At 52.6% G+C, this 23,546-nt stretch overlaps 1 protein-coding gene across 1 annotated transcript in view; it reads right to left on the bottom strand.

Annotated features, from left to right (window-relative positions):
• Positions 1–4,970: 4,970 nt before the first annotated feature.
• Positions 4,971–23,546, bottom strand: part of LOC140896087 (uncharacterized) — a 53,763-nt gene continuing 35,187 nt past the window's right edge. Inside the window, exons 3-7 of the mRNA XM_073307190.2 lie at positions 13,240–13,290; positions 11,484–11,632; positions 10,591–10,713; positions 9,940–10,109; positions 4,971–7,907 (exon numbers count right to left, since the gene is read on the bottom strand). Coding sequence (XP_073163291.1) covers positions 7,869–7,907; positions 9,940–10,109; positions 10,591–10,713; positions 11,484–11,632; positions 13,240–13,290 — 532 coding nt within the window. The 3' untranslated portion in view covers positions 4,971–7,868. The remainder of the gene's footprint in view (positions 7,908–9,939; positions 10,110–10,590; positions 10,714–11,483; positions 11,633–13,239; positions 13,291–23,546) is intronic.

Raw genomic sequence — 23,546 nt, 5'->3', positions numbered from 1 at the left:
CCTCCTACACGGAGTCCTTCCTCTCCAGATCAGACAGGCAGAGACCACCTTCAGTTGGCACCGTGGCCGAGACAGTGGCAGCCCCCTGCTCAGTGGCCTTTTTGGACCCTCTGGGCTTTCCACCAGAGCCAGTGGTCTTACTCAGGGTCAACTGCCTTTGCTCCTTCGCCATCCCAGTGTGACCACGGTCTGATCGCACTGACCCAACTGGAATCGGCATCGACGCACTCAGCACCGCCGACATGATGCTGACACCAGCATCCACATTGATCACTCCGGCACCAAGGGCCATGGCGGAACGAGCACCATGAGATCCCCTCAGCACCAAGAGCAGGGAACAGGACCCGCTGGTAGCTAGGGTCTTGTCCTTGTCTTCGTCTGATGAGGCAGTGGCGGGAATGTCGACAGCCTCTGCCCTGGAGGACAGCAGAGTGCTCCAACAACTTCTTAGGAGGGTGGCACAGAACCTGGCAATCCAGGCTGAGGAGGGGGTGGAGGCATCAGACCCTACAGTTGACCTCCTCACCACTTCGGGCCCCCCCCGTGTTGCTCTGCAACTTCCTAACAAAAATTAGTGACACCACTAAAACTCTCTGGCAGACCCCTGCCTCTTAGCCGCCCACAGCAAAGAGAAATGAGAGGAAGTACTTTGTTCCCTCTAGAGGCTACGAGCACCTCTATACTCACCCCTTGCCGGACTCCCTAGTGGTGGCTGTAGCAAATGAGAGGGAGTGCCAAGGCTTCCAGGGACCGTCCCCAAAAATCGGGAAGTGAAAAATTGGATCTCAGCAGGTATAACTACAACACCTGCAGAGCGATGGCCAAGTTTACGAAGCTGTTAACAGAGAACTCCAGGGTGGAGTTTTTCTCCCTCATGGAGGAAGGGAAACTGGTTGCCCGTGCTTCACTTCAGGCAGCCCTAAATGTGGCTGACTCGGTGTCCCACAATATGGCCTTGGGGATAGTCATGAGAAGGAGCTCCTGGCTGCAGGTCTCTGGGCTCCCTTACAAGGTCCAGCAGACACTACAAACTCCCCTTTGAGGGTTTGGCCCTGTTTTCTGAGAAAACAGATTCCCAGCTCCACAGCCTGAAGGACTCAAGGGCCACCCTCATGTACCTTAGCTTCCATACTCCAGCTAATTAAAGGAAACACTTTAAGCTGCAGCCTCCACCTCGTTGTTACCAGCCTCAAAATAGGCAATACTTCTTTCACAGGCAGAATAGAAACAATAGGAAGAGGCCTCACCCTTTGTCAGGCCAGGGCTCTGGTCAGACAAAGCAGTCCTCTGGCCAGAAACAAAACTTTTGAAGATGCACCTCGGACGATACACCAGTCCAGAGACCAGATTAATCCTGCCCTCCCTCCTCTTCCCCATCCCTCTTCAGGGACCCTTTTTCATGAGCAACTCCTCACGCAGGAGGTACACTCACTCCTAATGCTGAAGGTAGTGGAAGAGGTTCCTCAGGAGCTGAGGGGAAAAGGCTTCTATTCCCAGTATTTCCTAATACCAAAAGCCAAAGGAAGCCTCAGGCCCATCTTAGACTTGCAACATCTCAACAGGTTCATGAAGAAACTGAAGTTCCGCATGGTCTCCTTGGCCTTCATTATCCCTTCCTTGGATCCGGGGGACTCGTATGCCAACCTCGACTTGAAGGACGTTACTTTCATATTTCAATCACGCCTCCCACAGAGGTTATCTCACATTTGTGGTGAACCACATTCATTATCAATTCTTAGTCCTCCCGTTCGGCCTCCTCGAGTGTTTACCAAGTGTATGTCAGTCATGGCTGCGTTCCTGCTCAAGCAATAGGTGCAGTTGTTTCCATAACTTGACAACTGGCTAAACAAGGGCTGCTCCAGGGTGTATGTGGAGGCACACGTCAGCTTCATAAGGGCTACTTTTGATGATCTGGGCCGCCTTCTGAATGTACAAAAGTCCATCCTATTCCCCGTGCAGCAGATAGAGTTTATAGGTTTATAGGACTCTACACAGGCCAGGGCGTACCTTCTGGAAATGTCCATGGCACCCCAATCACCTTACCACTCTTCCTGGACTTGATAACTCAAAATCACGGCCATCTTAAGCACCCGAAGCTCAAATCACTGCATCTCACGTGAACACTCCATGGTTGAATCCGATGAGCTCGCCTGTTCGGACCCAGTCAGACAAGTCCTTCTCCGTAATAGAAAACCTTCCACTAGCCCGCTACCTGGCCAAATGGAAGAGATTCTCAGTTTGGTCTTCACAACAGCTTTCGTCTCCAACTTTATGGATCTCCAATCCATACCTATTATTTTGGACTACCTTCTCCACCTCAAACAGCAAGGGCTTACCCCGTCTTCTATAAAGGTCCACCTGGCTGCTATTTTGGCCTTCCATCCAGACATGCAAGGTTGGTGAAGACCAGCTGGTGAGCCTAAAGGGACTTGACAGACTTTACCCTCATGTGTAACAGCTGGTCCCGGCCTGGAACCTTAACCTAGTCCTGTCCAGATTGATGAGGCCGCCCTTTGAACCGCTGGTGACATGTTCCTTGCTGTAGCTCTCATACAAGATGGCATTCCTGGTAGCGATAACATCAGCCAGGAGTGTGTCAGAGCTCAAGGCATTAAGTTATGAGCCTCCATACACCGTGTTCTATAAGGACATGGTTCAGTTCAGACTTCATCCTGCATTCCTCCCTAAGGTTGTCTCCCAGTTCCATATTAACCAAGACATTTTTCTCCCAGTTTTCTATCTTAAGCTTCACTCAAGCAGCAGAGAACAAAAATTTCACCTGTTGGATGTTCGCCAGGCGTTAACCTTTTACATCGAGCGAACAAAACCATTCCGGAAATCCATTCAGCTATTTGTCGTAGTAGCAGACAGAATGAAGGGTTTTCCAGTCTCCTCCCAAAGGATCTCGTCTTGGATCACATCCTGCATCCGGGCATGCTACGACCAGGTGAATGTACCTGCCCACTCCCGCTTACAGCACACGCCACGAGGGAGCAGGCATCTTCAGCAGTATTCCTGGCCCATGTTCCAATGCAGGAGATCTGCAGAGCTGCACCATGGTCATCAATACATACCTTTACCTCACATTACGCTATTACCCAGCAGGCCAGAGGTGATGCAGCCTTTGGTAGTGCGGTGCTACTGTCAGCGAACCTTTGAGCTCCAAGCCCACCTCCAAAACTTGGGCTTGGTGATCACCTAACTGGAACTGACATGAACAAGCCCTCGAAGAAAAAAACAGTCACCTACCTTCTCATAAATGTTGTTCTTTGAGATGTGTTGTTCATGTTCCTTCTAATACCTACCCTCCCACTTCTCTGGCGCAGCAGCTGGCAAGAAGGAACTGGGGGGGCGGCAGGGCCCTATATCCATAAAGGCACAACCCCAGGGGGCACCTGAGCCGACCCGAAGGATACTGCTAAGGGAAAAACTTTCCAGCAGCACACGGTGTGTGCCCACCTAATTGGAATAGACATGAACAACACATCTCAAAGAACAACAGTTATGAGAAGGTAGGTAACTTTTGGGGTTTTTTTTAGCATTGATATCCATGGGGTCAAGATTTCTCCTTGAAGGTAGAATAGTAGTTTATCAGCTATTGAGGAATCTGTTGATAGACTCCTGCAGTGAGCTCTGCAGTTGTTTGATGTCATGTTTGTCTGTAGGGGAATTTGCACACACCCCTTTCAGATGGGTTTCAGACATTGTAGGCAGAGATGTCTTATTTATTTTTCACCTCCCAGTCCAATTCACTACCACAATTAACTAGGCTGGTAATTGAAAGAAACTCAGATACACTCTCTAACCTAAAATGAAGCAATTCTGCCATTTTATTCTCCCCCTTCGAGATCTGTTTCGGGCTCCTCCTGGATTTATTTCCATCTGCTGTATGCTAGCCTTTTGGTGACGTGGCTTCTATGCCCTCCACTCCTCCGCCCCACCTTTCCCTGTTCCAAGTCTTCTACCCTTTCACCCCTTCCTTCTGCTTATGTCACTGGAGCAGCAGTACTGAAACTGATTCAGTCCTCATCAATACCAGTATTCCCCTTTGGCCCCCCAGAAGCCAGAGGTAAACTGCCCAGGGAGTGCTGCTGCCCCTGCAGAAGGTCTGGGTGGAGGAGGGGCAGTGTCCAAGTGGTGTCCTTCCTTCCATGACTGCTGCCAAGAGGAATTTTTAAAATCCTGAGGCCAGCTTCCAGGTGGAGGTAGATTCCCACTCCCAATTTACACCACTGCTCCCAAACAGCTCCATTCATTGAGATCAGGTCTCCCTTGTACTAGGCCCTATACAAACCCATAAGACAGCCATGATCTGCTTCTAGTGCAGAAAGGGGCAGTCCACGCACCGTGTAATGACCTTCCCAGCATCCCATCAGTCAGCCATTTAAAATGAAACTGCACAATGCACAAAATACTATAGCACAGGGACAATCCTATGTTAGCAGGAGGTTGGTCTAAATGACCTAGCCTAATAAGTCTTTTCAATCTCTTAGTTGGTGTGATTCTGCCTGTCTACTAGTGCATTCATTTTATTCCCACTGGCTGCCTCTGGGAGGCAAAGATTAAGATTTTAGTTTTAATCAAACATCTGAAATGCGCTGTGTCCAAGTTACCTTTCTCTCTCTAGCCAAACAATCCTGCCTTCCTGAGGCCTTAGGGGATGCAGCCATAGAAGACTGGAGCTTTGTGGCCACAAAATTTCCTCCCTGTAAGAGGCAGCTAGTTCCATGGTCCCCTTTTTACAGCAAGTTTATTCCCAGAGGTCTGTGGCGTGGGGCATGTTGATTTTAATTGCAGCTGGCATTAGTCATTACTCGCATTGTTAGGCATCTAGAACACTTGGCTAGCTGGATGCTATAGAAACCACATCTAGCATCTCCCTGCAGACCAGAACCAGGACATTGTCTCACTGCAGTTTGACAAAGGCTGTTCTCTCTCCGAGGTGAAAATCAAATCATCAGACTCCCGAATAACCGGAGAAAAGAAATACAAATTTATTATTTTTCCTTCCAACACAAATACACTCTTTTTCCAGAGCAAATTAGAAATACAGACACAATTTCCTACCAGCGTGAGAGAGACTACCTAGAAATGAGGGACATGGAAATGAGCTACAATTGTTCCAAAACACAGTAGTATGAGGACAGAGGAAGAATGCAGGTTCTTTGGGTGAAGGTGAAACAACCCAAAGCACGGGCATGTCATTGTTCACATAGCAGGAATTAGCCTGCTGGGAAAATAATCACACTCCTTTTTTATTTCTGGTAAAGCTGCTCATGGAATTCCTGGTAAGTGACTATGAACCATATCACATAGCATGGTATATAGAAGCCATGTGAGACTAAAGGAAAAACCTTTTCAGAGCCAGCGGAAAATCACAGCTATCCAGTTTGCAAACAGCTACAGCTTCTTAGGGGTGCTCTGTACAGCCACAGAGGAGCACTGGCTTGATGGCGGTTTCTCAGCCACACTGCCTGGGCAAGCAGGACCTGGGCTGTTACCAGCATCCATGTGGTAAAGCTGTACCTAGTGCTTGAAGCCCTTTCCATTTGTGGGTCTCAAAGGCTGTGGCTTCACGAGGAATCAAGCTGTATTTTTAACCTGTGTTAAAATCCGAGTGTAGACAAGGCAAGTTGTAGCGGGCCAATGTGAACTGCTGGCTTCCCCCTCATGTTTGCTATGGCCAGCCTCCCTTTCTATCGCATCAAATGGAAGTCTTTGTGTTAACTTGTGGGGCTCTTCACATCCTGTCCCCACCCAATCTACCATCTCTTGTTCACTATTGAGATGCTGGCTCCTGCCTCTGACTAGACCATGAGGCTACTCTCCATCACCCACTTGTTACATCTTCAAACAAGCCCCTTTGTGTTTCCCCAGGCTGCCTCTCCCACTTGGTAGGTGTGCCCCGTAAGCATCCCTGGAGCTGCCTCCTTATCCACCTTCCAAACCTTCCTTAAAACTTTCCTTTACTGCAATGCCGACAAAAATCAATGAGGCTGCTGGAGTGCTGAGCCCTCTGCCTGTCCTGCTGACCAGTGTGGTTCCATGTGCCCCCCATTTGCCTGACTCCAGCTCGTGGCTGGTGAGCTCTGTGGGGCATGGGTCATCTTTATGTTCTATGTTTATACAGCACTTCGCACATTGGTGTCCTGGAGCTAGAGCACCTGGCTGCTCTTATAAAACAAATACCCCTCCTAATAAGACAGGTGAAAAACAACTGCCGTGTTTACATTAGGATTGTTACGTAGGTTAATACACCTTTCTCCTGCTGAAGGCCAGGTCCAAATGTTTCATGTACAGGTCAACAGATAAAGTCTCCCAATGAACCTGTGCAGTAGTTTGTATATTGTCCCTCTTTCGCAGATGGGGAAACTGAGGCGGAAGTGACTTGGCCAAGGTTATCTAGCAGGCCAGTGTCAGAGCTGGGAGTAGAGCTCATACCTGCCTCCCAGTGCTGTCCTCTAACCTTGAGGTTTAGATGTAAAATCTCCAGGCCAGAGAGTCTGTCTCTGCCTGCCTCTAAAAGGCCGGTACATAGAAATGATATTTCTCTCTCTGTGGCTTCCTAGTGACTCCACAGAAGGGGGAACGTCTGTTACTCTAGCAGCCCTGCTGGGAAGGGATCCCCCTTGGTTAACAGCTATGCTTCTGCAGAGTGAGCAGCAATTCTGACAGATGCTGCAGCCTTGGCTGGGGGGCTGAACGCTGGGGATGTGGATGGACCCCAGGGTATGAGCTGTAGCTGACCATCTAATTCTGTCCCATCAGAGCTCTGCATCTGTGAGATTTCCATGAGCACCACAAGGTCGCAGCAAGTCTAGTCCTGGAGCGTTTTGTCTGAAAAGCTCCTCTGCAGGTCAGCACCCTGCAGCCTGTGCTAGGCATTGACTGAGGCAGGAATAAATGCCTGCTGCTTCCCTGCTTGCTCTTCAGTACTGCCAGAAACTGACCATCCCGCTCAAGGCATGGAAATCCTGCTCTGAACGACATGGTGCAGAGAACATGGGGCCTTAAATGTTGACTTAGGTAAGAGTGTCGGCCTGCTGTGCCTGTTAGCGGATGGCATTTTTGGCTCTTTCTAGGCATGCGTCATTGCAAGGTTCACTGAGAGCTCAGGGACGTGGGGCATGCAGAGAGGCGATGGGAAGGGTTCCCAGGAGGTCCCTGTTCGGCGCCGGATGAAGCCAGCATTCGAGCAGAGTGGCCAAAGCTGTGGTGTTTTTCCTGTCGCGCCATGCGTCTCTCAACCAATCAAGGCCCAGACGCGGGGCAAGAATCCACAATGAGGCACACAGGAAAAACGGATGACAGGAGCTCCGTCCTGCACCCATGCTGCACATGGCCTTAGCTAGACAGCTAGTCCTCTCAGTAGGAGAGGGGTACCGTGGGTCTGGGAGCGGGAAGCCTTGCAGTGGGAGACAGCAGTCCTTTGCGTGGTCCATGGCTGCGTACAGCAATGGCATGGCCTGGGAGCCAACAAAACAACAAACCCTCTTGTTCCAACAGTGCAGTTTGCGGACAAAGCGAGGGCTGCCGGGATTTCTACATGGTTCTTAAATACACCACCAGGGTCCAGACAGTCTAGCTCCTCAGGGGCTTTCTACCTGCCCTTCCCCTACATTTTTTTCCTCCACTGCTAAAAGGAACAATCGTAACACAGAGATTTCCCTCAGCAAGGTGGGGGTCTCGTGCTGGTGGAAATGATGAGGCGCTAGTTCAGGTGGCGTGGGACACGGCTTTGTTGCACTAGCGCTGAGACCAGGTACACTCATGTCATGGGTGGCACCAGCTGGCGGCCTTGAAAGAAATACAAACACAGGAAAGGAAATGCTAGCCAACCTGGGGAAGGCTGTGGTGTCCCAGTCCGTTTACTGGCTGCCCTCCGGGTCTGACGTGTGGTTTTTCATCTGCAAAGAGATTTCATTACTACATTACATTACTCATCCTTGTGGGCCATATTTCCAGAACAGGAGGACGTGTGGCACCTTAAAGACTAAACAATTTATTTGAGCATAAGCTTTCGTGAGCTACAGCCCACTTCATCGGATGCATCCAGAACAGCCAGCATCAGACACATGTACCAAAACACGTGGCCCCGCTCGTGTGTGCCCATGGCTACCTGTGGGTCCCTGTGCACAGCCCCTGCTCATGTGTGCACAAGGCTACCTGTGGGTCAGTGAAGGCAGGGAGATGGCAGGGCTCTGACGTTGCCCTGCTCCACCTGTATGGGACAATGTTAGTCAAAGCGTACCCAGTATCAATCGCTGACAAAGTTGCCCTGATTCATTAAGTTAGTAGTAATTTGTCTTATGAATTAAAGTAGTAAATGAGATGGATTTGTTTCAAAATCATGATGCTCTGTTACAAGCCTGCTTGTTAGAAAACTGTTTAACAGCCCCTGTGCTGTTCCCTTGAATTGCTTAGTCATGCCATGAGTGTCCTGCGGGGGCTGCCACTTTGACTGGCTCACCTGCATCACTGGAGAGGCTACCAACACACCCAGCTATGATGCAGCCGGGTGAGGCACCTTGGCAGGGTTGTGTGCATCAGGCAGTGCCTGCTCCCTGGGCATCTCCTCGCTCCAGGAGTGTTTACAGTGTCGGTGTCCTGGGCATGCCATTTCTGGCCTGAAGGGGGACTGGCTGGCTAGGGATACAGCCCAGGGGCACTCCTGTCCTGCAAGGAGCCCAAGCCTCTCACAAAACTCCATTCTAGCAGCACTCAGCTCAGGTGGCCCCCAGCTCACAAACCAGCGACTAATTCATGGCACTAAACACACACAATCCCATGCCCCCGGCCTCGGTGCCCGTCTCTCCGCACGCCCACACCAGCAGCATTCCACTCCAATGGCTACATGCACTCAGCAGCCCTCCCCCTCCCGTAGTGCAGCTCCGGCGAACGGCAGCTGGATGCGTGCAGGGGAGCCTGGCGTGACGACTGGGTAGTGGGGGGACGCAGGCCGAGTCACATGGGCTGGCAGATGAGCATTCCTGTGGCTCATGGGAACACCCAGTACATTTCCCCACGCAGGCAAGTGAGGACCATTTGGCTAAAGCCCAGAGAAAGCTAGCAGCCAAAAGCTCTCTCCCTGCCTAGGCGCTGGGCCCCGCCCTCCACCATGCAGGGCCCACAACTAGGGTTGCCAACCCTCCCAGTTTCGCCAGGAGTCTCCCGGAATGGGCGCTATCTGCCAGAAGCTACTGAAGCCAAACTGGGAGATTTTAGGCACTAAAAGTCCAGCAGCACAGCAGGGCTAAGGCAGGCTCCCTGCCTACCTAAGGCAGGCCCCCTGTGCCCCCCTGGGGCCGCAGGGATGTGCCGGCCATGGCTAGGAATGGTGCGCGGAGGGGGTGGTGTGTGGAGCCCCCTAGCGCCCTCACTTTGGGCGGCTCCCGGTGAGCTGTGCAGCGGTGCTAAGGCTGGCTCTGCCCCCGTAACTCCGATTGGCAGCAGTTTCCAGGCAATGGGAGCATGCCGAGACTCTTCCCCCCGAGGAGATGCAGGGACGTGCCCGCCGCTTCTGGGAGTGGTGCGGGGCCAGGGCCTGCCTTAGCCCCACTGCACCGCCGCCCGGGAGCCGCCTGAGGTGAGCGCTGCCCGGCCGGAGCCCACAACCCTCACCCCCTCCTGCACCCCAACCCCTTGCCCCAGCCCTAAGCCTCCTCCTGCACCCGAACTCCCTCCCAGAGCCCACATCCCTTTCCCCCAGCCCCCTCCAGCCCCCAAACTCCCTCCCAGAGCTTGCACCCCACACCCCTCCCGAATCCCAACCTGCTGCCCCAGCCTAGTGAAAGTGAGGGAGGGAGGGGGAGAGCCAGCGACGGAGAGGGGCGGATGGAGTGAGCAGGGTGGGGCCTCAGCAAAGGGGCAGGATTTGTGTTTGTGTGATTAGACAGTTGGCAATCCTACCCTCGACAGAGCCGCTCTGCTGGGACCTACCGTCTCCTCGGTGTCTGTGCTCTCCTCCTCACTGTCGATGTCCCTCAGGTCGCTCTGCGCGTCAGCAGCTGGGGTCTCCTTCCCTTGTGGCTCCCGCAGTGAGTCCCCCACTGGGTACGAGGGCTCTTCGCTCGCTTGAGCCTTCTTCTTCTTCTCACCCTCCTTGGAGCCTGCAAGATCAGAGCAGCCCCTAGACAGCAGAGGCCTTCGGCAGCTCCAGGGCTCTGGCTGCTCTCTGCTCTGCCTGGGAGGGATGTGCTCACAAGTCACTAGGGAAATGCCCCAGCCCAAAGGACTGTTAGTCTGTGACGGCCAAACCAGGACCATGCGGCAGCCAGCCAGGAGCCCGATAGTCACCCCCTAATCCTTCCACGAAGCAGGCTGCAGTGTCCTGCTAGCGAGCACAGCGGGGGAGGTTCCTAGGAGGCAACAGACCAGCCGGCTTAGCCAGGGGAGCATGGCACCTATCCTCTCTGCACAGCGCACCTTGTGCCATACTGCAGCCCCCCGGCCAGCTCTGGAGAACCAGTTCAGGGCAGCCCTGCGACAGTCTCACGGGCGGGGGGTGTTCCTGCCCAGCTGCTGGGCCCTCACATCTGCGTGGTGTGTGTGTGGGTAACAGCCTCCCCCACCCATCCCTCCTCCTCTTACCTCTCTCCCCAGGCAGCCGCTCCCGCCGCTGGTCCATCCGATCCAGACTCTCCAGCAAACTGTCCACCTGGGCTTTGATCTGGCTCAGCTCTCCCTTGATGGAATGCAGCTCTTCGGCACGCACTGCACAAGGGAGGAGGAGAGGCCATTAGGCTCCATGGACACGTACCTAGCCTGGAAGCAATGGGGAGGGTGATCCCGGCGGGGTTGGCAGCCTGGCTGGGCGGCCCACCTCAGAGCCATTCTGCACACTCTGGCTCTTGGTGGTTAAGCATCAGTTAAGTGCTGGGTGCTGCTGTCTGAACCTCCAAGCTGCGGGCAGGTCTCTGTCTCCCTTTGCACCTGCTGTGTATTTCCTCTTCTAAATGCACAGCAATTGGGCCAAGCTTTTCCCCCCTGGAGGCACCTGGAAGGGGCCTGGATTTTGGAACATCAGGCCCCTTTAAGGGCCCCTCCACAAGGCTCCCTAAATCCCTTGGCACGTTGGAAGGTCCCAGTTTCAGGGGCACCTATGTTTGACAACGCTGTGCCTGTCAAACTCACACGTGGGGGCACGCGCCAGGCAGCTGCACGGGCACAGGCAAGTTAGCAGTTTTTGGGAGTCCCCTTGGAGACAGCAGCCTGTAAAATCTATTTAAAGGCCGAGTTCTTTCATTGCTCGGGCTAGGAGCTCTCGGCAGCAGGCTCCTTCCTATGGAGAACATGCTTCCCGCAAGCAGTGCGGAGTAGCCCCCGCCCTGAGTAGCCACCTGAGCCACGCTCTGCCCAAGCCACGCTGTCCTTGTGCCTCACCCTCCCCGGGACACTCTCCACGACCTAGAGCAGTGACCCACTCAGTGCCCCTAGCATCCCCTCCAGTCACCGCCCGCCCCCCCGCGATCTGTGACGCTTACGCTTAGTCCGACCCAGTGCTGCGTTGCCGCTGCCTCTTGGCCCCGGGTGGGGGATCAGGCTGCTCTTGCCACCTGCCCCCACGTGGGCTCGTCTGGTCTTGACTGGAATGCGATTGATAAGGGGCGGGATCTTCTGGTACTCGTACACCCTGCAAGGGGGAGACAGAGCCGTGTGAGGAGCGGGGCGGGGGCCCTAGCAGGATCCCCTGCGCCAAGTGTCACCAGCACTGCACTGTCCTCGGGGGAAGAAGGGGTCTCCAGGATGAGCAGGGAGAATGGAGAGGGGGGCCGAGCCCCACTCATGCCAGCAGGGAGCAGGAGTTGGGGACAGGGAGCTGGGGGGGGGGGGCTGCTATCCCTGGAAATCATAAGGCCTGAATGCCCAAGAACTGGATGCAGCATGCTACAGAGGGGAGCAGGGGCCAGTGGTCTGGCACAAGCCCTCCAGCCTCAGGGCAGCGCATGCTCTCAGGTGCAGTTGGGACACCCCGCTCAATTCCTCCCTCCCCATGGCATTCAGTGAGGGGGTGGCCTAGAGGCACATGGCTCCAAACATGCTGAGCCCCGAATGAAGGAAGCAGAGCTGGAGCTGTGCTCGAATGCACGGGGCAGCCCCAGCCCCAGCATGCCTCCTGCACAGCACCCACTGGGCTCCAGACGGCGTACGGCCTGCTGGGACATGAAGCCCTGCTCTATTACTGATAGTGCTGCTGCCTCACGGGGGTCCTGGCAAGCTGCCCTTGTGGCTCTGCGATGGGTGAAATGTGGTGCCCAGAGGCTAGTCTCCAAAACGCCTGGCACCACATATCTCACCAGGGGATTTCAGCTCCTTTGAACGGGCAACCGCTTCCTCTTTAACCTCCTTGAGTGTTACCAGGAGTCATGCAGCTGAGACGGACAGGTGCCTCAAACCATCCCCTCCCAGCCCCCAGTGCACTTCGCTGCCTACTGACTGTCAGCGCAGAGGGATGGGGCCCCATCGCCGATGCAGCAAAACCTGTTTGATACTGATGGAAGAAACAATCTGGTTTCATGGATATTAATCGCCAGGGACTCTCTCTCTGCTAATCAGCTGCTATTAAATAAAGGCATAATGATGAGATCTGAGCCAGATCCTCAGCCGGTGCAAATCAGCACAGCGCGGATTGACTTCAAAGGAGCTGCCTCACCCGACACCAGCTGTTCCAGAACAGAGCCTGACTGCAAAGGCTCCTGGGGTAGTGGGTACCAGCAGCAGATCTTCTACTCCACGTTTGCACGGCTGAACCCCAGGGCCCTCCTGCAGCTCCCAGGCACTGGCTGACAGTTCGTGTCTAGGGTATCTCTATCCTAACAAGTGAAGGTGTCATGGCAGCAGACAGGCAAGCTCAGGCTAGTTCAATCTAGCTAGCAGGGGTAGCAATAATAGTGACCATGCGGCAGCCTGGGCATCAGTGTGGGCTAGCAACCCCAGGGCGCAGCCAGGCTCCCCCGGAGGTTTGTGCTCAGGTTATTAGCCTGTGCTGCCATGTCTACACTATCCATGCTAGCTAGCTTAAAGCTGGCATGGGTATGCCTAGCCCATGCTACAACCAGCTCTTCCTCTGCAGTGGGGACATACCCTTAGGTAAATGAAACTTGGCCCCCTCTGTTCTGGGGCACTCAGAGCTGGGATACAGGGCAGGAAAGGAATTCGAACAGTGCTTCATCAGTCCTCCTCCTCTAAACAGCAAAGGGGGAAGAGCTGGCAGGTGCCCAGGGACCAGACATCGCTCACCTGTACGGGAAATCGTCCCTGTAGAGCTCATAGTCCAGGTCACAGTTACTGCTGCAGAAGGAGACAGAAGGTAGCAAAGGAGGTGAGAGTGAGTCACTCACAGTGATGAGCATGATGGTAGCCATGCCTCCCCTGTGCCCCTGTCCCAGCACTGCCACTCAGCCATGGAGTCTGGGAACTCCCAGGAGGATGCAGCCATGCTTACTTTGTGAGATTTCTCTGCTTGCACAGTGTGGGGATCACCATGAGATGTAGGGGGCACATCTGCATCACAGGGAGGGATCAGCAGTGAGCGGCATCTGCAAGGTCACTGTGACATTTGTAATTGTGGGTGCCTCTGGATTAGCTCAGAGGAACAGTACAGAGGGGCTGGCTGGGTTATAAGGCCCTTTGCTGTGTGTGTTGGGGGGGTTGTTTTATTTAAAATTTCCTGGGAATCTATTAATTTTTATAATATAAATTACAAAGAATGGGGGATAATTGGTGCAAGAAATGAATGTTGCCATTTTCTGGATAAATATCAGGGTAAGGATCACTGTCTTCTGCTGCTTTTGGTTTTGTAAGCTGTCAGAAAAACCCTTATGTTTGGAAACAGTCAGCTACAGTTTTTCATTTTCAACCCACTTCAGTATGAAAAGCAGTTGCCCAACTTTTATTTGTTTTGAATGTTGACAACTCTTGTAAGAGGGCATAACCGGGCCCTTTTTGGGCCTGCCTCTGCTCCAAAACCACTCCCAGACCTTCAGGTTCAGAAATCACCGGTGCAGTTTATTTACAAGGTGCAATCCCACCACCATCTCACTATATACAGCATGGAGGTTTCGGGCTGAAGGACTTCCCAGCCTCTGCCACCAGGAGAGAGAAGTTCCCACTCTCCAGCTTCCCCTCTTCGGACTGGCTTTTATGTAGCCCCAGGCTAATCAGGCTGGCACCTGTTTCCCTTTTGCCAATCAGGCACAGGTCACTCTAGGCAGCTCCAATTTACCTCCCTTAATGGGAGCTGGAGTGACAGAGGGCTGGCTCAGCAGTTCGTGCCCAGCACCCTGTCACACACCTCCCCCTGTTACCTAACCGCCAGATTCATCCTTCCCCGTCCTCTCTTCCCTCTACTGGATTGGGCACTACAGGGGAGTTCTCCTTCCACCTTCGGGTGACCCCCAGGTCCTCCTTGTGGGATTCATTTACCCCCCATCCACAGAAATTACACTGTGTGGGGGGTGGATAGCCCCATAGGTCCACTGCAACATACACGCCTGGGTGTGTTCCCTGTCCTTTTCCCCCATTCCCTTCCGGCAGGAGTTCGGGATTAGTCCCTACTTCCCCCTGGACACCCAGGGCCTCAGGTTTCTCAAACCCACCGAGCAGGGCCTGGGCCTCTTTTCCTGGGGGTCACCCTTGTAGGGAGCGCCGGTGGGCCTTTCTCCTCTGCTCAGGGCCTTGGGCAGGATGTCTCCCCATCTTCCTTCCTGACAGGCTTTTCACTGCAATTTCCTAAGGGGATTGGTCTCCTTCTCTACTGGGGCTTTGTGATTTAGGTGGTTCTACCTCCGTCATCGGGAGGCCTCCCCTTTTCCCCATGATGGCTTCCTCCCACTGCCTCCTTTCCCTCCTGGGAAGGGGTCCCAGTCCATGCCCAACACCACCAGAAAAGGCAGCCCCTCTGCTACCCCAACCCATTTCCACTGGAATCTGCCCTGGACCTTGAGGGGCCCCTGGGCTATAGGCCACTGTCTCTTATCCCCAAGGACACATTCGAGGTTCATTTTGGCTCCGGGAATCGTCCAGTGCGGCTTTACCAGCCACCTCTGGATAAGAAACCAGGCTGAGGCTGTATCTATTAGGGCCCTCTGTGGTTTCCTCCCCACCATCACCAGAACGGTGGACAGTCTCTGCCCCTTCCCTTCAGCATTAGTCCAGCCACAAAACTCGGCAAATCCACACTCCATGTACGAGCAGTCCCCCTTTTTATGTCCCGGTCGCCCGCACTGCCAGCGAATGATCAGTTGGGCCCCAGGTGGAGCTCCCCGGGTGTCTTCCCTTTTCCTCTCTGGGCCCTTTCTGGGTGGGGGTTCTTGGGCTTTCTCCCAGACTCCAAGTCTTTGTATGGTCGTCCCTTTTTCCTGGGGAAATTGGCCTCCGCATACTCCTTGGTCAGTTTCACGGCCCCTGCCACCATACTCGGTTGATGCCGCCTAACCCACACTCATATGTTGTCGGAGAGGTCCTGTAGGAGCTGTTCTAGGACCAATGTGTCCATAATCCCCTCACTGTCTGGGTGCTGGGTCTCAGCCAGTGGGTGGCCCAGTCCATCAAGCTTTGGGCAAACGCCTGGGGCTGTAACCCCCCCACAACTCCCTTGTTGACCGTAACTTCTGGCAGTATTTCTCAGAGGACAGCCACCTTTACTGCCTCGTACCTCCTGGCCTGCTCCTCACTCAGGAGCATTTAGGCCGCTTGGGCTTTGCCTGCTAGATAGGGTGTGAGCCACAGGGCCCAGGTTGCTCTATCCCATCCAGTCCCCGTGGCTAGCTGCTCGAAAGTGGGGAGGAACGCAACTGGGTCACTTGCCGGGCCCATATCACATCGTCCTGTGCCCGGATGCCATCCCCCACCATGGGACTCGCCATCCTCTGCAGGAGCTGCTGTACGCTGGCCTGCTCCTGCAGGCTTTTCTGCAGCTCGGCCTGCCAGGTAAGCAAACCCTGCCTCTTCACCTGGGGGGATTGCTGCAAGCTTTGCATAGCCTTCTGCGTGTCCTCCTGCTGCCTTACCAGCCACTGCAGCATCTCTTTCAACTCTGGGCCACCAAACTTAGCACTAGCTCAGGATCCCGGACAGGCCCCCATGTGTAACAGAGCATAACAGGGCTCCCCTGGGTCCTGCCCCTGCTCTGCTCTCTCCAAAAACCACTCACAGACCCTCAAGTTCAGCAACCACCACTGCAGTTTATTTACAGGGTGCAATCTCACCACCGTGTCACCATATACAGCATGGGGGTTTCAGTCTGAAGGACTTCCCAGCCTCTACAGGCAGGACAGAAGAGTTGCCACACTCCTTCCAGTCTCTGGCTTCCCCTCTTGTGTCTGCCGCCCCTTATCGTCCCCTGAGGCTTTTATGAAGCCCCAGGCTAATCAGGCTGGCACCTGTTTCCCCTTTGCCCATCAGACGCAGGTTTCTCTAGCCAGGTCCAATTTATCTCCCTGAATAGGAGCTGGTGTGACAGAGGGCTGGCTCAGCAGTTTATGCCCAGCACCCTGTCACAACTCTCCATGCTGTCTGTAAAGCTGGTACTTGTATGTGGCAGACGTGAAACTGATGACATGACGATTACCAGCACTCCAGTGCTTCGGTATTTCTGACCCAGCTCCCCACTCAGGAAGGGGAGATGATGGCTAGGTCACCTGGGACACCCAGCTCTCCTTCCGGAGCAGGGAGCTGGATCTAGCGTGTTCCAGCACTTCCAAAATTAGGGGGGAAATCAGTAAAAATGGAATTATGGCTTTTGTAAAACCCAAGAATGTTTCAGTAAAAATTGAAAAGGAAAGGCCTTATGGGGGAGACCGGCATCGAGGGTCACTCTGGATTCTCAGGGTATTCCGATGCTCCCTCCAGGAAGTTTATTACTGAGCATGTCTGTGTCTCAGCAGGGAGTTTAGACAGAGATGAGCCCCCTTTCGAGCAGTCTAAGCAGGACCTGTTATCTGGGAATCTGCAGTTATAGGTTTCTGATGTTAAATTTCATGGTTTCTGGTTTCGTGCTCACACTATCTGGTCTTTCAGCTCCAAATTAAGAAGCAATCTGTTAGGGAGAGCATCTCCAAGGCAAGAAGCCAGCATGCCTGTAATAAATCATGCACAGTGAACCAGAAGTTTGGGGTCTGTGTGAAGGATGTAATAAAATATTCTGTAAAAGCTCATTCTGCTGCTTGAGCTCTTGCAGAGTCAGTAGCTGCTAGATTAACACTAATGTGAAGCTTTACTTTGAAGTGTCACCACTCTGTGAGGGTGCCAGGGGTGGGGGAAGAATGCAAAAGTCCATGACAAGTTTCCCTTGGGTCCAGTGTTTCTATTACATCAGCAGAAACATCTGAGACGAAGGAAGGGCTTGTGATTAAGACATATGGCTGGGAATCAGGAGATTTGAATTCAGTTCTCCTATAGCTCCGCTTTATGATTTTAGAGGAGTCAGTTCCCATCTCATTGCCTCAGTTTCCCTCTCTGTATAACAGGGATAATGATCCTTACCTCACCCAGAAAAATGGTTTTGAGTTTTAGTTCATTCCTGTTTGGAAAGTGCTTTGGAGACCCTTGGCTGGAAGGGGCTGGTGAAGGGCAAAGGATGAGAGGTGATACCATGGTTTAAAAGTTTGGGGGACCAGAAGTGAGAATGCAGGAGGCTTCCGGCTGGGCACAGATGTTACCTGTTAGCTCTGTGTTCTTGGGGAACCAGGGTGCAGTACCCAGCCTGTCTGGCTCACGAAAGACCATCCCTTCCCCCAGCCTTTGCTTGAACCAAAGTCGATCAGAAGAAAGACTTACAAAAAGCAATGAAAAGGCAGTGGGAGACACACCTAAACCCCTCCAGACAAGGGTGACAGGATTAAGGAAACTCCCCTAGCCTCATCTGCATCAAAGATGGGACAGGGAGGCATCTCTATTAGCATACAGAATGGACAACAGAGATTCCAAGGCAAGAACCGCATGGACCTCTGGGACCAGAAAAGCAGGGAAGCACTGCATGATGGGGGATCTCTGCTCCAGCTGTTAATGAACCTACGCCTGCACATACCCAGCTCAGTAGTTATCAGCCCAATACTAGTAATAAATCCTTTATTGGTATGCAAAATACTGAAGCTGCCTAATTGCATTGTGAGCTCCCTCGAAGGAACACCGCCCATAGCCAGGGACGATCAGTTCCTATTGTCCCGCCTGAACAAAACAACTCTGGTATACACCCTTGAGCCATCAGTTTACCCATAAACAAATCTAGTGTTCTCCCTTGAACATTGTTCTTTCCCTACAAAAACCCCTACCCACGTGCAAGTGTTCTGATGCCAGCATCCAAAATCTGAATCAGTTCTATTGGGACTTCATCGTCTCCTGACTGATTGTGCTGGGGGCTGTGCCTGTCCCAGCACTCCGGACCCTCAGCTAACACCACCACCTGGGACCCCTGATCGATTCCAGCTTCACAGAGTGGTAAGAACCCAGCTCTCTCTCGGTACAGCCGCCTGACCCTGACTTGTGTGATCAGTTTTAGTTTTCTAAACCTGACCTTTATAATAAAATTTAAGTTAGATTTAATACTATAACTGTTTTGTTTGTTTGGCTCCCCTATGGTTATTACCTGGCAATAAATAATTTTCATGGTTAAGCTGGTTGCTTCTCTCCTCCCCCAACCCCGTGGATGTTTTTTGGCTTCCTCATTTGCTCTGCAGCAACGCTCCTCGAACCTAAGCTAAAGATCCCTGCAGCACCCAAAAATCCTGTGGGGTTTGCTCATTAACTGGGTTACTACCAGAACAATTGTAACATGAAAATGGGGATAGGGACGTGCTGAACCTGGGGCATATGAGGGTGGCAGCTTGGAAATGCTGCTTGACCCAGACTACTGTGTCCAGGGACATATAAGGGGTCAGCTTGGGAGTGCTGATTAACCCGGTCCTCTCAAATGTGCTCTGTTAACGAGTGTGTTTGACTGATTCTCGGGCTGGAAGAACCCAGCCCTGGAACCTCGGTCCTGCAGGGGACAGCTCCATTGGGAGGGGACTTGCAGAAGTAGAGCTCCGTGTGAGAACATAAGTGACACAAGCAGTACATTGATAGAATTACAGAACACGCCCCCCCACCCCCCCACACACACAGAAGAGTAACCCTAATAAATAAGCGAACCCCAAAGTAACGGGCAAATCTGGTGACATAGGGGACACATCCTCGAGAGTTGGGAGAGAACATGTTCCACTCCTGCACCAACCACCACCCAACAGCTGGCTGCAACCAGGCAAAGCATTCACAGGAGTGCATATTTTTGTTGACTCATTATTCAGTTCAATAAACCACAGAACCAAATCTGAGCTGATCTTTTCAGAATGCATTTCCCCCATTAGCAAGAGGAAGTTACTCACCTTGAGCAGTAATGAGGGTTCTTCGAGATGTGTCCCCATTATGGGTGCTCCACTGTCAGAGTGCGTGTGCCCCACGCTGCTGATTGGAGAATTTCAATAGCAGCCTGTCCCGCATGTGCATTGCCTCACTCACCACAAGGCTTGCCAGCGTGCACGGGCATTTCCCTCCTCAGTTCCTTCTCTACCACAGAGTCAACCAGAGGGAACTCTGAAGTAGAGGGAAGGAGGGTGGGTCGTGGAGCATCCATACGGTCACACATCTCCAAGAACCATCGTTAGGATACAAGGGGAGTATCTTCTTCTTTGAGTAGTGTCCCTATGGGTGCTCCAAAGTAGGTGACTCCTGAGCAGTATCCACCACGGGAGGCTGGGACTTCGGAGTCAAGTATGATATAGAGAACAGTCCTGTGGCACCGAATTGGGCATTTGTAGCCAAATCCCCCATACTGCTATGTAAATGTATGCACAGATATCCAGCTAGCTGCTCTGCAGATCTCTGATATGGGGACCTTGGAGAAGGTGATTGAAGAGGAGACTGACCTCATAGAATATGTGCATATTGAAGATGGGGGTGTTACCCCACACAGCTGGTAGCAGAGTTTAATACAGCCAGAGACTCACTTGGAGAGCGGCTGAGCTGAGATCAATACACCTTTCGATTTATCCGCAACGGAGAGAAAGACTTTCAGAGATTTTCTAAAGGTTTTTGTTCTGTCCAAATAAAAGGCCAAGGCTCTTTTCACGTCAAGCATATGGAGGATGGCTTCCCTGTTGTCCTCAGGATGTTTGGGATAAAATGTTGGAAGCTGCAGAAGTCACTTTAGGGGTGAACTTTGAATGGGGTCTGAGTGTAACTTTGCCAGGGAAGAACACAGTATAAGGGGATGCGCCATCCAAGCTCGTATTTCCCCTATCCTGGCCGAAATGATGGCAATGAGGAACACCTTCTGAGTCAGTGAACAACAGGCCATGGTCTCAAATGGCCGTCGAGCCAGTCATTTTCACATTAGGTTGAGGTTCTGTTGGGGAATGGGGGCCTGGGTTGTGGGAAGAGGTTTGCTTTGCCTTTAAGAAACATCTTAGTAGTTGGATGGGAGAGGACTGAGTAGTCTTCTGCCTAGTGGAAGGTTGCTACTGATACCAAATGAACCTTCAGCGAGCTAACAGAGACCCGATTTCTTTAAGGTTAATAGGTGGTCTAGGACCACCGGTAGGGTGGCTGAATTTGGGGTGACCACCTTGGGCTGGCACCTCTTCCATTTCTGAAGGTACGTATGACAAGCGGTGCCCTTTCTACTGTGTAATAGCACCTTCTTTTCCTCCTCAGAGCTGTTTATGATCATATCATAAGATGTTTCTATGTGCTGGAACCATGAAGGAGCCAGGCTTTGAGTCGCAGGATCTGCAGATTGGGGTGGAGGCTGTGACCCTCGTTCTGCGACAGGTGGTAGAGTCATCGGCAGACATAATGCCAGCTGTGACAGGTAAGGGTACTGTGTCTGCCTGGACCAGATGGGGCCGATCAGAATGATGTTTGCTTTTTCCCTTTTTATCTTCAACAGGACTTTCAGTAATACAGGGAATAGGGGAAAGGCATAAAGAAGGCCTTTGTCCCAAGGAAGGAGAGCATTTACCATGGAGTGTCGTCCAATCCCCCCCAGAGCAGTACTGTTGACATTTCTTGTTTTGGTGAGCAGCAAACAAGTTTATTACCAGCATCCCCTATTGTTGGAATATGTCATGTAGAATCGCTGACTCTATCTCCCATTCACGGTCACACAGGAATTTGCGGTTGAGATTGTTGGCCCTCGTGTTGTGTATTCCCGATAGGTAGGTGTGACAAAGTGGGGATTTCCCCTGGTTATGTTGTATGTGAGCCTATGTGAGTCTTACTGTTTTGCATGAATGCTGTGTGTGCCTCAGTTTCCCTGTGTATTGCACCAATGACTAGGTAGTAGGATTAAGGGGGTGTGAGTTTTGTGGGGACTACTCCAGCTGCCTGCATGGATGCTATGGCTGCCCCTTCGTAACCTGAGACCCAGGAGGGGGATGTGACCAGGTGACTCTTGGCGCTGGAAGCGAGACACAGGCCAGAGGAGAAGCAACGGTCAGGGCAGGGGGCAGCAGGTGGAAACGGGTCAGTCTCAGATGGCTTGGGGCGCAGGGCGAGGGCCGGAGCCCTGGCTCTGGGCTCCCCTCCTCCCAAGATGCACTTGGCTGAAAATCAGTGATTTCTGTGATAGCAAACTCTGTTCTACGTTGTGTTCCCGTCGACTTCTGTTTTACCAGCTGGCTGAGAGTGACGTCTGACTGCGGAGTTGGGGTGCAGGGCCCTCTGGCTTCCCCAGGAGCCCCGCCCAGGTGGACTTGCTGTGGGAAGCACATGGTGTGGAAGGGGATGCTGAATGCTCCGAGGTCAGACCTAGGAAGGTGGAAGCTGTGGAAGCTTCTTGCCCTGGCGACAGTCTGCTCAGAGAGAGGAGGCTCCCCCAGAGTCCTGCCTGGCTTCGTAGTCAGCAGTTCCAGAGCAGCGCCCCGGTGACTGTGACAGTAGGTCACTGATGTTAGGGTGTTATGCGAGATGCACTGGTTCCCAGCTTCAGTGCTTCTACACACAGGAAATGAGACCTGGTGCCTCCCTACCAGTTTATCTGCCAGGTTGTCTGTCATGACCTTCGTGTGCGTTTCCCTGATCAGCAGGAGGAAGTGAGCGCACACATTTCTGATTGCTCTGAGCTCGAGCAGGTTGATATGGAGGCCTGTCTCCGCTACAGACCATTTGCCCTGTATTGTGCGACCATTGAGATGCACTCCCCATCCTATGAAGGATGCGTGGGTGGTCAGGAGAAGGGATCTGGAAGACTGAGAAAACAGGATTCCCGTACACACATTTATCAGGTCCTTCCACCAGTCTAAGGATTGCTTGACCCTGGTGGGCAGTGATAGAAGCTTGCCTATGTTGCCTTTGTTCAGCTTGTAAACTGAACCAAACCAAGCTTGAAGGCATCTCATGTGTAGTCTGGCATGAGCACTAACTGATGTGCCCACGGCCATGTGGCCCAGAAGCTGAAGGCAGTGCCTGGCCAAGATTTGGGGGCTGGATTGCACTGTCTCTATCAACGAGGAGAGACTGAGAAATCTGTGATGTGGGAGGAGCGCCCACGCCTGAGTAGAGTCAAGGTCAGCTCCTATGAATTCTAGCCTCTGTACCGGTGTAAAGGTTGATTTTTGTTCGTTGATTTGTAGGCCAAAATTCAGAAACAGGTCCCGTGTGGTCTGAGTGACTCATTGGGCCTCTGTGCAGGACTGTGCCCTGAGAAGGCAATCATCCAGGTAGGGATAAATCATTACTTCCTGAGAGCATAAGTGGGCCGCTACTACCAAGAGGACCTTGGAGAACACCTTGGGGGTCAATGAGAGGCCAAAAGGGAGTACTCTGTACTGGTAGTGGTCTTAGCCCAGCGTGAATCTGAGGTAACACCTGTGACGTGGTATGATAGAAATGTATGCATCTTGAAGGTCAAGGGCCGAGAGCCAATCTCCTTCCTCAAATGCTGAAGGATCACAGATGGGTGACCATCCTGAATTTCTGCACTTTGACGTATCTGTTGAGTGCTCTGAGGTCCAGTACGGGTCTCCAGCCTCCCTTTTATTTTAGTATCAGGAAGCAGCAAGAGTAGAAGCCTTTGTCTCTGAGGTGCATGGTCACAGGTTCTATAGCTCCTACTCTGAGGAGATGGTTTACCTCTTAACGTAGCAAACTCTTGTGAGAAGGGTCCTTGAAGCAGGATGGGGAAAGGAGAAGTGGATGGCATATCTATTCTGAATGATCTCCAGCACCCACTTGTCAAAAGTTACCCGTTCCCAGATGCTGCAGAATGGGGTAAGGTGGTCTCCAAAAGGAGGAGTGCGGTTTCCCAGCGTAAGGTGGTGAGAAGAGTGTTCTACAAGCGCCTCGACCAACCCATCAAAACTGCCAATTGGAGGTTGCAGGGTGAGAGGAAGACAGCTGTGGCCCCGACTGTTTTCACTTGGGGAACCTTGATTTCTTTCTCTGTGGCTCACAAGATCCCTGTGACAAGCACTGAGGCACGTACTGTGATGACCGGGACTTAAAACAGCGGCTGAGGGCTGTATTTTTTCTTGTAGGCCGGCGTGTATCCCTAGGGAACAAAGGGTCGC

This window comes from Lepidochelys kempii, chromosome 12, assembly GCF_965140285.1.
Source record: "Lepidochelys kempii isolate rLepKem1 chromosome 12, rLepKem1.hap1, whole genome shotgun sequence".
Taxonomy (NCBI): Eukaryota; Metazoa; Chordata; order Testudines; family Cheloniidae; genus Lepidochelys; species Lepidochelys kempii.
This window is presented reverse-complemented; position numbering and strand designations above follow the sequence as displayed.